Source organism: Mustela lutreola, chromosome 8 (genome assembly GCF_030435805.1).
Source record: "Mustela lutreola isolate mMusLut2 chromosome 8, mMusLut2.pri, whole genome shotgun sequence".
Classification (NCBI taxonomy): domain Eukaryota; kingdom Metazoa; phylum Chordata; class Mammalia; order Carnivora; family Mustelidae; genus Mustela; species Mustela lutreola.
In genome coordinates this window covers 41,590,442-41,605,638 of record NC_081297.1, presented here as the reverse complement: position 1 = coordinate 41,605,638, position 15,197 = coordinate 41,590,442, and the positions used below count along the sequence as shown (strand labels likewise).

The 15,197-nt window shown below is 48.0% G+C and overlaps 1 protein-coding gene across 4 annotated transcripts; it reads left to right on the top strand.

Annotated features, from left to right (window-relative positions):
- Positions 1 to 1,494: 1,494 nt before the first annotated feature.
- Positions 1,495 to 14,688, top strand: SLC25A18 (solute carrier family 25 member 18). Of its 4 annotated transcripts, none has more exons than XM_059184330.1 (9): positions 1,495 to 1,622; positions 2,878 to 3,033; positions 3,260 to 3,315; positions 4,690 to 4,780; positions 8,990 to 9,108; positions 11,365 to 11,536; positions 12,297 to 12,451; positions 13,038 to 13,113; positions 14,423 to 14,688. In XM_059184330.1, exons 1-9 carry the CDS (start codon positions 1,603 to 1,605, stop codon positions 14,547 to 14,549), a joined length of 972 nt encoding a protein of 323 aa, XP_059040313.1. In that variant the 5' UTR covers positions 1,495 to 1,602; the 3' UTR covers positions 14,550 to 14,688. The 4 variants fall into 4 exon arrangements, with proteins under 4 accessions (XP_059040313.1, XP_059040312.1, XP_059040310.1 ...); XM_059184329.1 differs by lacking the exon at positions 14,423 to 14,688 and adding an exon at positions 13,541 to 14,351 and having other exon boundaries at positions 2,881 to 3,033; XM_059184327.1 differs by lacking the exon at positions 14,423 to 14,688 and adding an exon at positions 13,541 to 14,351 and having other exon boundaries at positions 11,368 to 11,536.
- Positions 14,689 to 15,197: the final 509 nt, after the last annotated feature.

The following is a 15,197-nucleotide window of genomic DNA, read 5'->3' as shown; positions in this document are numbered from 1 at the left end:
CTGAGTGGCTCAGTGGGTTAAAGCCTCTGCCTTTGGCTCAGGTCATGATCCCAGGGTCCTGGGATTGAGCCCCACATCAGGCTTTCTGCTCAGCGGGGAGCCTGCTTCCTCCTCTCTCTGCCTGCTTCTCTGCCTACTTGTGATCTCTGTTAAATAAATAAAATAAAAATCTTAAAAAAAAAAAAAAAAAAGAGAGAGAGAGAGACCCTGAGAACTAGGATTGTGACCTTTGGTTCACTACTACATCCTCAGACCTAGAACAGTCAGTGCCTGGCACTCAATAATTTTTTTCAAATTGGATCAATATACACCAAGAGAAAGAATGATCTCTCTCTTTTCTTCCTTAAAACAAAATACTTGGAGACAACAGAAAATTGCTGGCAGCCTCAGGGATTTATGAGGAGCCTGGAAGAAGAAGGGAACCCTACAGCAGCTTGAAGGGAGCCTGGATGTAAGAAGCATCTCAGAGCTCAAGCCTGGCTCCATTGGAGCCTCAGGAGTACTCTTCCTGACCCTGTCCCCTTGGGGTCAAGCAGGACCCTCCCCAGAAGCTGTCATTATTATGATGATTATAGCTTCGACTTTATGACATCTTCCCTGGTGCTTTCCATGTGTATCAATTACAAATAAGTTCAGAGACTTAAAGCAGCTTACTTAGTCTTTCAACAGGATCATATTAAGTTTAGAAAACACATTTTAAGAGCCAAATGTAACTTCAGAACATTTCAAGTGTCTTCTTAAAATCCTCTTTGGGGGTGCCTGGGTGGCTCAGTTGGTTGAGCGACTGCCTTCGGCTCAGGTTATGATCCCGGACTTCAGGATCGAGTCCCGCATCAGGCTCCCAGCTCCTTGCTTCTCCCTCTGACCTTCTCCTCTCTCGTGCTCTCTCTCGCTCATTCTCTCTCAAATAAATAAATAAAATCTTAAAAAAAAAAAAATCCTCTTTGGGGGGTGCCTGGGTGGCTCAGTGGGTTAAAGCCTCTGCCTTCGGCTCAGGTCATGATCTCAGGGTTCTGGGATCGAGCCCCGCATCAGGCTCTCAGCTCACCGGGGAGCCTGCCCCCCCCCACTCCCGCCTGCCTCTCTGCCTACTTGTGATCTCTGTCTGTCAAATAAATAAATAAAATCTAAAAAAAAATTAAATTTAATTTTAAAAAAATCCTTCCCTCATCACCACTCCCCCAGGCTTCTTTTGGACGCCCCAGAACTCCTCTCCCTTAGTTTGGGCTGGCTGCCCTTCTCTCTCATCACCTTTCTTCTGATCTCGATCCCCAAAGTCTAAAAGGTCTGGGAAGGAAAAGGAACAGAGCAAGTTGGCAGCATCAGTATATCAATAACGTTCTATCCCAGCACTTATGTGGGACATATATTCGTGAGGCGAATGTTGTTCTGACCACCTTGTAGAAGAGGAAGCCAGCCCACCGAGGCTTGCCAGGAAGGTGGCACAGGCCGGTCTCCACTGACACGTGTGTTCTATCCATTCTGCTGCGGTGGGCCAGAATCAAGGGCACAGACCCCACATCTGCTTCAGCCAGCCATCTCCCGTGAGGAGCCGACTGCCTGTGTCCCGGGACCCACCAGCAGTCCTTGGCCCCCAGTAGAATGTCCACAAAGGATTTGAGGTAAACTGGACAAGCCAGCCGACTCTCTGAGCTGGGTTTCTGTGGTAACAACACATCATTCAGCTTCTCTTCCCAATGCCTGAGTCCAGGGGAGGAACAAGTGAGACTCATTTTCCCACAGTATACAAAATATGTATGTAAAATTTGTAATTGTTTGAACTGCATCTTCTCAGATTGTAAAATTTCAGTCACAATTCTATTTGTTTTCACAAAGTTGTTTGTTTGCTTATCAGGGTTCAGGTGTGAGAGAATCTGTTATCTTTTCTTACTGCTTCCAGATAATCTACCTGCAAACATTTTGCTCACAGTCCACCCCCGGCCTGAAAAATAAGAAAATATTACTAGGTTTCAAGGAGACTGAGGAAGCTTTATTTTCTATCTTCAGTCTTACAAAATTCCAGGATGAGGGGCTCACGTTATGTAAAGTGTGACTTGACTTTTGACTAGAATCATATAGTCTCAATACTTCAGCCCTGGTGATCTTGTGCTGACTAGAAGCCCTCATTGTCAAAAACGTGTTTTCTCTTATTATAAATAATAGCTGTCATTTACCAGGTGCATTAATTTACCTAATCCTCACAAAATCCCTTGAGGCCAGTTTTACAGAGGGAAAAACAAAGGATCAGAGAAGAGAGGTAACTTATTTAAGTAAACAGCATAGCGAGGATTCAAATGCTGTCCTGACTGACTGTTAAGCCTGAAATAAAATTGCAGTCTGTTGGAAAACTTCTCCACATGTGGCTCTAAAGGTGGGGACCAGAAGGAAAACAGACTCTTGGTGGAAGCTCTGAGAGCTGGCTTTGAGAGGAGCTGAGGACTTCCTGTACCCTGGTGGGGCCCTAGGGGGCAGAGTTGGCACTCTGGGCCTCCTTCCCAAAAGCCTTTGCAGCATCCTAGTTAGAGGAGCATTTCCCTGGGTGGAGTTAGGACAAGATGCCTCAGCCCTGGTGAGTGCCCCTGGAGGGGGCAGCCAGACCTCCTGGCCCCTGGGCCCTCACCTGTCTCTGTAACTGGACCTGGGCGGGCGGGGGGGGGGGGGCGGGGGGGAGCCCCAGGTTGGCTGTGAGAGGTGCTGCTGTTGGGTGGGAGGCTGAGAAGGGTCTCTGGTGTGGAGCTGAGGATCCCAGAGGAGCTGCTGTTCTACCCTTTCTTCCTTCTGTTCCTGCTCTCCTGTCCTCCCCTTCTTGTCCCCCACCCCCACCTGTTCTGGTTGTGTGCCTCCCTCTGAGCTCCTGTGTCTCTCTGCCTCCTCCAGTAGTTCTGTGTCTCCCTCCTCCTCACGGCCTAGTGTCACAGCAAAACTCATCAATGGAGGTGTGGCAGGGCTTGTTGGGGTCACATGTGTGTTCCCCATCGACTTGGCCAAGACTCGGCTGCAGAACCAGCATGGAAAAGACATCTACAAAGGAATGTAGGTATTGGTGAGGGGAATGGAGTGAGTAGGGAAAGGGGGCCTCCTGGGGAGGGATATGGGGACTCATTCCTTCCAGTCTCTTTATTTAGGGAGTTCCGTGCATTGTGGAGTGGAGTGGAATGGGGGTGTGCCCAGCAGGATTAGGGCACCTTATTAGGGGAAGGGGGCTGACAGAGCAGCTTCTAGCTCCCCACTGACTTCCTTTTCTGGCTTCTGCTTCTAGGATAGACTGCCTGATGAAAACTGCCAGGGCTGACGGCTTCTTGGGGATGTACCGAGGTGGGCTTATCATGCACCCCTGGGGGAGGCCTGGCTTGGGCCAAATGAGAACAGAGTGCACAGCCCAGGGCCCCAGACCCTGTGGCTTTAGAGAACATTTCTGCCCAGCGAGCTCTGGAGGGTGGTGGGGTGGGGGTAGGGGTGGCCTGGGCTGCCAGGTGATCCTAAGCCACATTTGCTTTTCACAAATGTTCCTTGGTGGAGACAGAGGCAGTTATGGTAAGGTTTGGGGCGGGGGTGGGGGGGTACCAGTGAGCACACTGAGGAGCCTAGGAGCCCCAGTTTCCGTCCAGGCACCACTGCTGTCTCACTGTGTGATGCTGGAAGCAAGTGGTCTCCCCGACCCCTCCGCCTCCATTCAGGGCTGTCAGGGCACCAGCTACTGAAAGCAGAAGGGGAAAAGGCTGATGGGGAAGAGATGGAAAGGATTTTGAGTTCCTAATAGAGTGTTTCTGGGTACCTTTTCCCTGATACAAGCCCTTGCTGTCCCTGTCCGCTGCAGTGACCCTACCTAGGGCCGCATCACCATGATTAGGGCTTGGAAAATGGATGCAGATTTGGTGTTAAGAAGGCGCTGATATTGTAGTACCCCTAAGAAATAAAATAAAAACTGATGTGACTCAACAAAACTGCCAGTGGGACTGGGCTAGTAAAGCACACTTTATGGAAAGTGACCCTTGTTCCCTAGAACCTTATTACTGGGGCTTGATTTGGAGAGCTGTTCATTTATCATCGAAATGGGCAGCACTCTCAAGGATGAAAACAACTTCCTAATAACTGCACAGATGAGCCCATAAAGGAAACACATGTATCCAAACGGGAAATATGGAGGGAAGAGGGTCAAAGTCAGGAGATGAAAAAAACTTTCATGTTTCTATAAAATAGACAGAGGAACCCTCTTCAACATCCTCCCCAACAAAACCCCAATTGTTCCCAGAAACCTGCCTGGCTAGGTGTGATAGTAGGTTATCTATACGTGTGACAGACTCAGAGGATTATGACTTTTTTTTTTTTTTAAAGATTTTATTTATTTATTTGACAGACAGAGATCACAAGCAGACAGAGAGGCAGGCAGAGAGAGATAGGAGGAAGCAGGCTACCCGCTGAGCAGAGAGCCCGATGCGGGGCTCGATCCCAGGACCCCGAGATCATGACCTGAGCCGAAGGCAGCGGCTCAACCCACTGAGCCACCCAGGCGCCCCATGACTTTTTTTTTTAAGTAATTTATTTTTAAGTAATCTCTACACCCAACATGGGTCTCGAACTCACAACCCTGAGATCAAGCATCACATGCTCCACTGACTGCGCCAGCCAGGCACCCCAAGATGTCTTCCCTTGGAGATGGCCTTAGCTTGTCCTTATTTTTACTTCCAGGAGCTGCAGTGAACTTAACCTTGGTCACTCCAGAGAAGGCCATCAAGCTGGCTGCCAATGACTTCTTCCGGCAGCTGCTAATGGAGGATGGGTATGGCCAGGTGGGGGGCTGTGGGGTGGAAATCCTTCACTGCATGTTTATAGTTTGGGGGGATGATAACAGAAAGGCACATATCAGTTATCTGTTTGCTTGATGCGAGTACGTGCACACAAATGGCAGAAATTTAGTGTATGTTTTGGCAAGTGGGAAAATTAAAGGAGAGCTTGCCTGGGTGGTTCACTCAGTTCAGTTAGCTGAAGTGTCTGCCTTCAGCTCAGGTCATGATCCCAGGGTCCTGGGATCAAGCCCCACATTGGACTCCCTGCTCCATAATTCCTCTGCTTCTGCCTGCTGTTCCCCCTGTGTGCGTTCTCTTTCTCTCTCTCTCTCTGTCAAGTAAATAAATAAAATCTTTAAAAAAAAAAAAAAAAAAGGAAAGTGAAAGGAGAAAATGAGCTAGTGTAATTTGAAAGTTCTAGATGATAGACCATTGTAGACTATACATATATTCATCAGCTAGTTGATGAACATTTTTTCCTTTTTTATTGAGCTATAACTGCAGTACAACTCTGTAAGTTTGCACCCCATACACTGTATAATCATACACTACATTATAATGTGTATACATTAAATACACTATATAATGCTTTGATAGACATATACTGTGAAATGTTGACTACAGTAAGTTTGGATACCATCCATTACTTCCTATAGTTACCCAAAAAAGTTGGTTTTTTCCCTTAAGATGAGAACTTTTAGGATGTGTCCCTTAGCCACTGTCAAGCACACCATAGGGCTGGTTAACTACAGGTCATCTTGCTGCGTCACATCCCTGTACTTCTTAGCTCGTAACTGCAAGTTTGTGCCTATGGCGCGCCTTCACCTTCCTGTCCTCTGATAGCCACAAATCGGATCTCTTTTTTTTTCTGAGTTTGAATTTTTAAAAATGTATTTATTTATTGAAAGAGAGAGAGAGAACAAGTGGGGAGAGGGACAGAGGGAGGACAAGCAGCCTCCCTGCTGAATGGGGAGCCCAATGTGGGGCTTGATCCCAGGACCCTGAAGACATGACCCGAGCCAAAGTCAGAGGCTCAACCAACTTTTTTTTAGATTCCACACATCAGAGAGACCACTCAGTATTTGTTTTTCTGTGTCTGACTTATTTCATTTAGCATAATGTCCTTGAAGTCCATCCATGTCTCAAATGGCAGCTTTGCCTTTTAATACTGTATTGTATATACAGTAATTGTATATACAATAGAGTATATACAATACAATATAGTAATACAGTAATACTGTATTGTATATACACTGCATTTTCTGTATCCATCTGTCCACAAACACACAGGTTTTTTCCAAATCTTGGCTGTTGTGAATGGTACTGCAGCGGACGTGGGAGTGCAGCTAGCTCGCCAATGCAGTGATTCATAGTGATGCATCTACCTGGCAGATGTATACCCAGAAATGAAATCACTGAGCAATTCTGTTTGTAATTTTTTGAGGAACCACCATACTGTTTCCCATAGTGGCTCTACCAGCTTGCATTCCCACTGACAGTGCACAGGCTTCCCCTATGCCATATCCTTGCCAGCAGTTATCTTTTTTTTTTTTTTTTTAAGCCCTGGTCCGGTATTTAAAAAAAAAGGCAGCGGGGCGCCTGGGTGGCTCAGATGGTTAAGCATCTGCCTTTCCCTCGGGTCATGATCTCCTTATCCTGGGATCGAGCCCTGCATCGGGCTCCCTCCCTGCTCAGCAGAGAGTCTGCTTCTCCCTCTCCCTCTGCCTCTTCCACTGCTTAGGCTTTCTATCTCTCTGTCTCCCTCTCAAATGAATAAATAAAATCTTAAAATTAATTAACCAATTAAATCAGTCAGTCAGTCCTGGCCCTCCCAGGGTACCTGGGTGTTTCAGGTAAGTGTCTGCCTCCAGCTCAGGTCATGACTCCCAGGTTCTGGGATTGAGCCCCAAGTCATCATGCTTCCTGCTGGGCAGGGAATCTGCTTCTCCCTCTGCCCTTTCCCCTGGCTTGTGCACACTCTCTCTCTCAAATGAATAAAAACCTTTAAAAAAAAAAATTCCTGGGCCAGATGGCTTCCCAGGGGAATTCTACCAGACATTTATTTTTTTAAAGATTTTATTTGAGAGAGTGAAAGCGAAAGATCACACAGGCACCCAGGCGCCCCCCCCCTTTTTTAAAGATGTGTTTGTTTATTTGAGAGAGAGAGAGACAGCAGTGTGTAGGGAAGAGACAGAGAGGGAAAGAGATACTCTTCAGCAGACTCCCAAGTGACCTTGAGATCATGAACTGAGCCGAAATCAAGAATCAGGTACTTCAAAAACTGCGCTACCCAGGTGCCCCTTATCATATGTCTTTTTGATGTTAGCTATTCTTTTTTTTTTTTTTTTTAAAGATTTCATTTATTCACTTGACAGAGAGAGATCACAAGTAGATGGAGAGGCAGGTAGAGAGAGAGGAAGGGAAGCAGGCTCCCTGCTGAGCAGAGAGCCCGATGCGGGACTCGATCCCAGGACCCTGAGATCATGACCTGAGCCGAAGGCAGCAGCTTAACCCACTGAGCCACCCAGGCGCCCTTGATGTTAGCTATTCTAACAGGTGTGAGGTGATACCTCATTGTGGTTTTGATGTGCATTTCCCTGACCATTGGTGATGTTGAGCATCTTTTTATATACCTGTTGGACAGTTGAATATTTTTCTAATTTTTTAACGATTATTTATTTTTATTTTTTTATTATCGAGTTGCATGAGTTCTTTATATATTTGGGTATTATCCCCCTGTCCAATATGTGATGTACAAGTATTTTTTTCCCATTCCATAGGCTGTCTTTTCATTTTGTTGATGGTTTCCTTCACTCTGCATGAGCTCCCAAGGGTTGAAGTGGCTGCGCTAGTCTGTTTTTGTTCGTGTTCTTGTGCTTTAGGTGACCCACATTAATGAGCTTTCCCCTGTGTTTTCTTCTAGGAGTTTTATGATTTCAGGTCTTACATTAAGCCTTTAATTCATTTTGAGTTAATTTTGGTGAGTGGTGTAAGAGAGAGGTTCAGTTTCATTCTTTTACGTGAGAGTATCTGATTTTTGTCAACACAATCTATTGAGAATGTCATTTCTCACCGGAGTACTCTTGGCTCCCTTGGCCACTGGATATGCAAGACTGTATTTCTGGGGTTTCAGTTCTTTTTTTAATTTAATTTAATTTTATTTATTCATTTGACAGACGGAGATCACAAGTAGGCAGAGAAGCAGGGAAAGGAGAGAGGAGGAAGCAGGCTCCCTGACGAACAGAGAGCCTGATGCAGGGCTCGATCCCAGAACCCTGGGATCATGACCTGAGCCGAAGGAAGAGGCTTTAAACCCACTAAGCCACCCAGGTGCCCCTGGGTTTTCAGTTCCGTTCCATTGATGTATGTGTCTGTTATTATGCTGATGAATTTTTTAAAATGAACCCCCAGGGCTTGCGTGGCTCAGTGGGTTAAAGTCTCTGCCCTCAGCTCAGGTCATGGTCCTGGGGTCTTGGGATCGAGCCCTGCGTCGGGCTCTCTGCTCAGCTGGGAGCCTGCTTTCTCCTCTCTCTCTCTCTGCCTGCCTCTCAGCCTGCTTGTGATCTCTGTCCATCAAATGAATACATTTTTTTTAAAATGTTTTAAAAATCTTTAAAAATGAATCCCCAGGGGCACCTGAGTGGCTCAGTGGGTTAAAGCCTCTGCCTTTGGCTCAGGTCATGATCCCAGGGTCCTGGGATCGAGCCCCGCATCGGGCTCTCTGCTCAGCAGGGAGCCTGCTTCCTCCTCTCTCTCTGCCTGCCTCTCTGCCTACTTGTGATCTCTGTCTGTCAAATAAATAAATAAAATCTTTAAAAAAAAATTTTTTTTTTAAATGAACCCCTAAACACTTTCTAGTACTATCTAGTACTTTCTAGTACTATCACCACTATCCTGGTGATATTGTTTCAGGGACTGGGGACAATCATATCCATGCAATGGGTAGTTTCAGTGCACTCATTTCAACCTCTGTGCAGGTGCTACCTCCCTGGCAGCCCATTTTAAATTTAGTTTCATGTTTTAAGGAGACTGTCTTCAAGGACCAGGTGATGATTTACCCAGCTGGGTGAGTGGCAGCTGATCAGAACAAGGCTGAGTACCACGCACAGAAAATCTCATCTACCGAGGGTCTCGGGCAGATGGGCCAGGATGGGTGGCCGGGCTGGCCTGTCACTGAAGGAGCCTGACTCATGGTCCCACAGGATGCAGCGGAATCTGAAGATGGAGATGCTAGCTGGATGCGGAGCTGGAATATGCCAGGTGGTGGTTACCTGTCCCATGGAAATGCTCAAGATTCAGCTGCAAGATGCTGGGCGCTTGGGTGAGGCCTATCCCGATTTCACGTGGGATTAGCAAAGGGCTGTGATCAGAATAGATTTCCCCACATTCTGCACTCACTGGCTAGACTGTGTGATTCAATCAGCTTTCCAGGTCAGTAGAAGTCCTTTTTTTTTTTTTTTTTAAGATTTAAAAATTTTTTTAAGTAACGTGGAGCTCAAACTCATAACACTGAGATCATCAAGAGTTGCGTGCTCTACTAACTGTCCTGCCCAGGTGCCCCTAGAAGTCTTTAGTTAATGGCTACCATTCTAGATTTCAACACTTCTAATTCTAAAGATTTTATTTATTTATCTGACAGAGACCACAAGTAGGCAGAGAGGCAGAGAGAGGGGAAAGCAGGCTCCCTGTTGAGCAGAGAACCCGAGGCGGGACTCGATCCCAGGACCCTGAGATCATGACCTGAGCAGAAGGCAGATGCTTAACCCACTAAGCCACCCAGGCGCCCCTCAACACTTCTAATTCTAAAACAAACACTAGAACTGAGAAACTTGGTTCAGAAGGTAACCTAATACCTCTTATCAGATCACCATGACCTTTAGGCTTGACTTCCTAAAGATTTTAAGAAGGATCAACAGCCTGATCACAAATACTTCAGTCAGTAGTCCTCATGTTTTGCTCTATTATATTATGCTATAGAAGCTGCTCTTTGGTGGGAAGGCATCAGAAGGAACAAGAGAACCATTCCTATTCTTTCGTTTTCTTGGAAGTGAATTTTGTCCCTTTCCAAGATCCTGGTCCTCTCAAAAATACCAAGTAGTGTAAGTAAGTACCAAAGCATAGATTAAGAACCAGGGGTCGCTGTCCAGCGGAGGAAAGGCCATGCACAGTGGGGCAGGACGGAGGGCTTCTCCTCGGGGTGAACCCCCGTGCCTGGATTAAAGAAGGGGGCATGTGAGCTGCACAGTGTAGCACCTGGTAAGGCCCTCAATAAATGTGGGTGCCCTTCCCCTCCTCAAACCCACTGTGCACACATGCTGTGCTGGATCCAACCAGCTTTCTAGGTTGGAGCAGACTAGCCTGAAGCTCATGAAACTGCAGCAAGAATAAAGTTTAGGTGCTGGAAAGCCCATGTTTTGATCTACAAAGAGGAAAAGCTCTGAAACTCTCAGTTTTCAACTTGGATGAGAGTGTCAGTTTTCCAAACCACTTCAAGAGAAGGGAAGGACAGGCTAGGAGTGAACGGACAACAGGGAACATCAGGCTCACCAATGAACCTCCTCCTTCAGGCTCCTTGTCTGAGCCTGCACCCGGCTCGCTGCCCTGGGAGCTGAAGTGCAGAGAGTGGTGCCTCAGTGTGAGGTGTCACCTGCTGGCTGTCAGACGAAACTAGGGCCGGAAACCGATTCCTTGGAGCAAGGGCGCAGAGTCTAGACAAAGCTGCTCCAACGGCAGAATTAAGAAAACAAATGGTCACACAATTTCAGCGCATTGAATCCTTGTGGTCACGGGTGGGACTCACCCACGGCTGAAATGCTGTACTTGCAATGCTCAGGAGAAAACCATTTCCCTTCTATTTCTTAGATGTTGAGCTCATCCAGTTATGGGCTCTGAATTATTCAACTAAAACGAAGAATCAAATTTTATAAAATGGCGAAGGGTGTACAGGCCGTGTTCACCTGATCTTGGAGTACTTGAGGGGGAGGCACCTTTGGAGGCCTGAGGGAGATAGATTTTGGACCAAAAGAATTTGCTGCTTTATACATGAGGCAGAAGGAAGTGGGACTCTGAGGTCCCAAAGCGCCAGCAGGATGATACTATGTAAATAGGCTCAGAGATGGTTTAGAAATGGAAGCCAGATCTAAAGCACAGCTTTGGCAGGAGGATAAAGAATTGGGGCTGGAGCACGTGCTGCTCTAATTCCCTACGGAGAAGGCTGGGAGGGCCCTGGCTCTTGGGAAGTGCCCTGTGCAGCAAGGACGACACATGAGATGACACCGATCTTAGAAAGATTTCCTTGGAGCCAAAAAATGAATGTTCTAAAGTGAAGGTAATCCAGGGCACTTGACTGTCTTGGTGGTGGAGTGTGTGACTCTCGACCTCGGCGTCATGAGCTCGAGCCTCACGTTAGATGTAGATATTTTCATTAAAAATAAAATCTTAAAATAAAATTCGGACTATCCTCAAAACTCCAGTAGGGAAGTGAGCCTCACCTCTGAGCTGTCCCAGGGTGAGGAGGCAGGAGGCACACTCCCTGCTGGGGCCTGGCTTGTGATGGGGTCTGTCCTCTCCCTTTCAGCAGCTCATCGTCAGGGCTCGGCCTCAGCACCAGCACCTTCCTCCTCCAGATCCTATAGTACGGGTTCGGCTTCCACCCACAAGCGCCCGTCCGCCACCCTTATCGCCTGGGAGCTACTCCGCACCCAGGGCCTGGCTGGTCTCTACAAGGGTCTGGGTGCCACTCTCCTCAGGTGAGGCTTTCTTCCTGAACTTGGGACCCAGAAGGGACCCAGGGAGGAGGGAGAGGGCATGGAAGGCCAGCGGGACCGCAGCCCCAATCTGTTGCTGCATTCTTCCTGGAAATTCAAAGCCCAGAGAGCAAACTACCTCCAGGCTTCCTATTTGGAAGCCTGCTTCCTATTTGGAATTCTGCTCAGTTCTCAGTTTGAGGCCCCTTCTCCAGTAACCAGACCGTATGAGTATGAGATGTTCTGTGGCCCACAGGCACCTAAGAATGTCCTATGGACAAAGGACTTCGGATCGTTAATAAGTAAATGGACAGAGACCCCTCATTTTACCTTGCTGTTGACCAAAATCCTTAGAGTTGATCAGAAGTGTGCCAGGAAAAGGGCTAGTTTTCTACCACTGGGCAACAGATATATGAACTTCACCTTCTTGCCCACCCCATCCCCTTAACACGTAGCTTACAGAGCTCCTCACCAACCACTCTCTCAGCTCACGCTTACCTCAGCCTGTCCACGCATTCTCCCAGAGCGTGCTCCCGGTCCCTGCATTTGCGGCCTGGTCCTCGCGGAGCCCTGCAGGTGCTGGGAGGGTGGGGCAGGCAGGGTGACCCTTCGTTCCCCTTCCACCCGCTATCGCTCCACATCATCACGGGGGTCAGGGAAGGAAGAGGGAACTGCGGGCTGGTTTCTGACTGTCGGCCAGGCCCTGGGCTTAGGGAAAGGCTTCTGCCTGAGCAGGCAGCTCACTGCTCTTGCTCTCCGGCAGAGACATCCCCTTCTCCATCATCTACTTTCCACTGTTCGCCAACCTTAACAACCTCGGGTTCAACGAGAGCACGGGGAAGGCTTCCTTTGCGCATTCCTTTGTGTCAGGCTGTGTTGCAGGTTCTGTAGCCGCTGTCACAGTAACACCTCTGGACGGTAAGTGTGTTGGAGATGGGGGTCTTCAAGGGCTGCCCCACTTTACAAGTTAGCCGCACATTCGTCTAGAGGATAAGTGGTCAGCTACTTTTCGTATATAAACAGCTTCAACCTGAGAACTCTTGGATCACAACCTATGGCCGCCAGCAGAAACTCAGCAAGGGTCTCCCGAGATAAAGTGGAGCCAAGGAGACCTTCACTCCCTTCTTATCCCTGACAAATGCACTCATCCTCTAGGTGCTGATTTCATCAGCTTTTCATCCCCCAGTCGAGTTTTCAAAGTGGAGGCTAAAGACAGGAGTTTAACGGTGTCAGAACACACTTCTATCTTCAGGGCTACTCCCGGCTGCTCTACCACACAGGTGGACCTTTCTATAGTATGAGTAACCTGAAGGATCGTGTCATTCTAATTATTTTATTTCATGAGGCCCAAAGAGCAGAGGATCTTCTACTACAGATACACAATGGCAGCACTGGCCGTAGGATTCAGTATTGTGTATGCTGGCTCACTTATAAATGGGAAACCACTTCATGTTGGCAGGAGGGGGCCAAGAGCCAAATGTTCACTACTTATTTTCACTTTTAGTTTTGAAAACGCGAATCCAAACCCTCAGAAAAGGCCTGGGCGAGGACAGCTACAGCGGGATCACTGACTGCGCCAGGTGAGAAACCTGCAGCCCTGCAGAGGCTGGGGCTGGGAATGTTCCCCCCCCCCACACACACACCCGCCTTGCAGTCTACCTACACCCCACCTAGAGGACAATTTCATCACTGGACTAGGCTGAGCTCTGGCTTTGATACGTGTTCCTTCCCTTCACCTCTCAACAAAATAGAATGTACTGGGAGCTTTCTCCTCCTTTGTACTACATTTCTCCCAGAGTCTAGTTAGACTGAGCTGATTTCCCATGGCCCGGACCCAGCTGCTTTGTAACCGAACTGTGCTCACATGGTGGCTGGGACCAGGCTGCTACACCCAGGGGAACCCGCTGTGGAAAATGACACCTACTCTCCAGATGTACAAACATCAGAGGGGGACCATTCGCAGTGCACACCTGCCCATCAGTTCATGGGGCTCTTCTCTCTCTGCAGGAAACTCTGGATTCAGGAGGGACCATCTGCCCTCATGAAGGGAGCAGGCTGCCGGGCCCTTGTCATAGCCCCTCTCTTTGGGATTGCCCAAGGGGTCTACTTCATTGGTATTGGGGAGCGGATCTTAAAGTGTTTCGAGTAGAGATAGCTGGAGCCCAAGTCCCCTGCTAGACTTCAGCTAGATGGGGATGAGCAAGATGGCCCATCCAGGTTGTATTTTGTCCTCTAACTTGTAGTGCTACCTCAATCTCTGAAGAAACACTCTTATTCTAATAAGCAAGCTGGGTACAGTCCCTTTCTCCCTTCACATCTGCTGCCTTTTCTTTGGGGCTACAACTACCAGCGAGCTCCAGCAGCTCCTAACCACCTACTTTTCAATAAGAGAAACAGGACTCGTGTGGGTTGGATTAACTGCAGACCCTTAACACATAATAAAGATAGGAGGGTCCTTTCTACATTTTCCTTTTCTACTTCACACTCAAACTCCATACACTTGAGTCAGTTTGAGGATTTAGAGTTAATTCTGAATTAAATAACTTATGGTTAGTTCTAGCACTGATTTTGGGCAAGGGGAGGATCAGAAGTTCAATGGGACCATGAAAGCCCTCAAAGTCAGCACAGAGTTGGAAACCAAGCAGATCTTTTCAAATCGTGATGGCTGCAGGATTAGGGTGACTAACCAGGCCACAGGGGCCAAGGCAGGGCAGCTGCCCCACCCTCACCCCCACCCTGGCAGGTCCTCCCTCTAGGGCACAGCTCTCCCACCCTGTCCATGGAACATGGTTTTAAATAAAATGGATTCAGATCTCAACTTGTCAGTAGTGGGAGAAGCAGACGGGCTGCAGTGAATGGCTTGCCCTCTATTGTCCCTGTCCATTTCAGAAGCGGGCTACATCCCAGTGAGTACTACAGCAGTCCCTCCACGGGCTCTTCAGATGACTGCTTCGGAGGCTGGGGGATAGCAGCTGCATCACACTGGGTTTTGGGTCTTGATTCCATCACTGCATAACTGCATCGCCTTGCGGAATGGGTTCGCTGTGACAGTCCCCATGTGCCTTCTTTCCCCAGAGGGCTGCTGCAGAGAGATGCTAGCAACACAGGGGCTTCAGGTCCTCAGTAAACAATGCCAGGAGTTGGCACTTACATTAGTCCCCACCTTGTCTCAAAAGTCACTGACATTCATGAAAAACGATCAGGCTCAGTAGCCGAGTTCTCTACTGGGAGGACTATGTGTGAGTGCGGACTGCAAAGACAGAGCCCAGTTAGACCCTCACCTTTACCCCATTGCAAGGCCCCGGGCAGTTCTTAGTGGTCACAGGGGGAAACCAGAGGAGGAGAGAAAGAAAAGGACCTTTGTGAAAGAATTTAAGACTGACACAGAGTAACCCTTCTCCCCCAGTAAGCCCACAGATGCTTTTCCGACTCTACCAAAGCTAATAAAACGATTTCCTCAATAAAGCTGTCAAACCCTCCAGAGGACAGGTAATAGTGAACACCTGTGTGTGTGGTACGTCTGAAAGATTTTAAATGGCTGGAAGGAACGTTTCTGGATAAGAGCCTGGTAAAAATGAGCAGGAAGTGCCAGAGGACAAAGAGGGTTAACGGTTTCAAGTAGTGACAGCTACCAACCAGCGACTATAGGGATTAGGAGAATGCT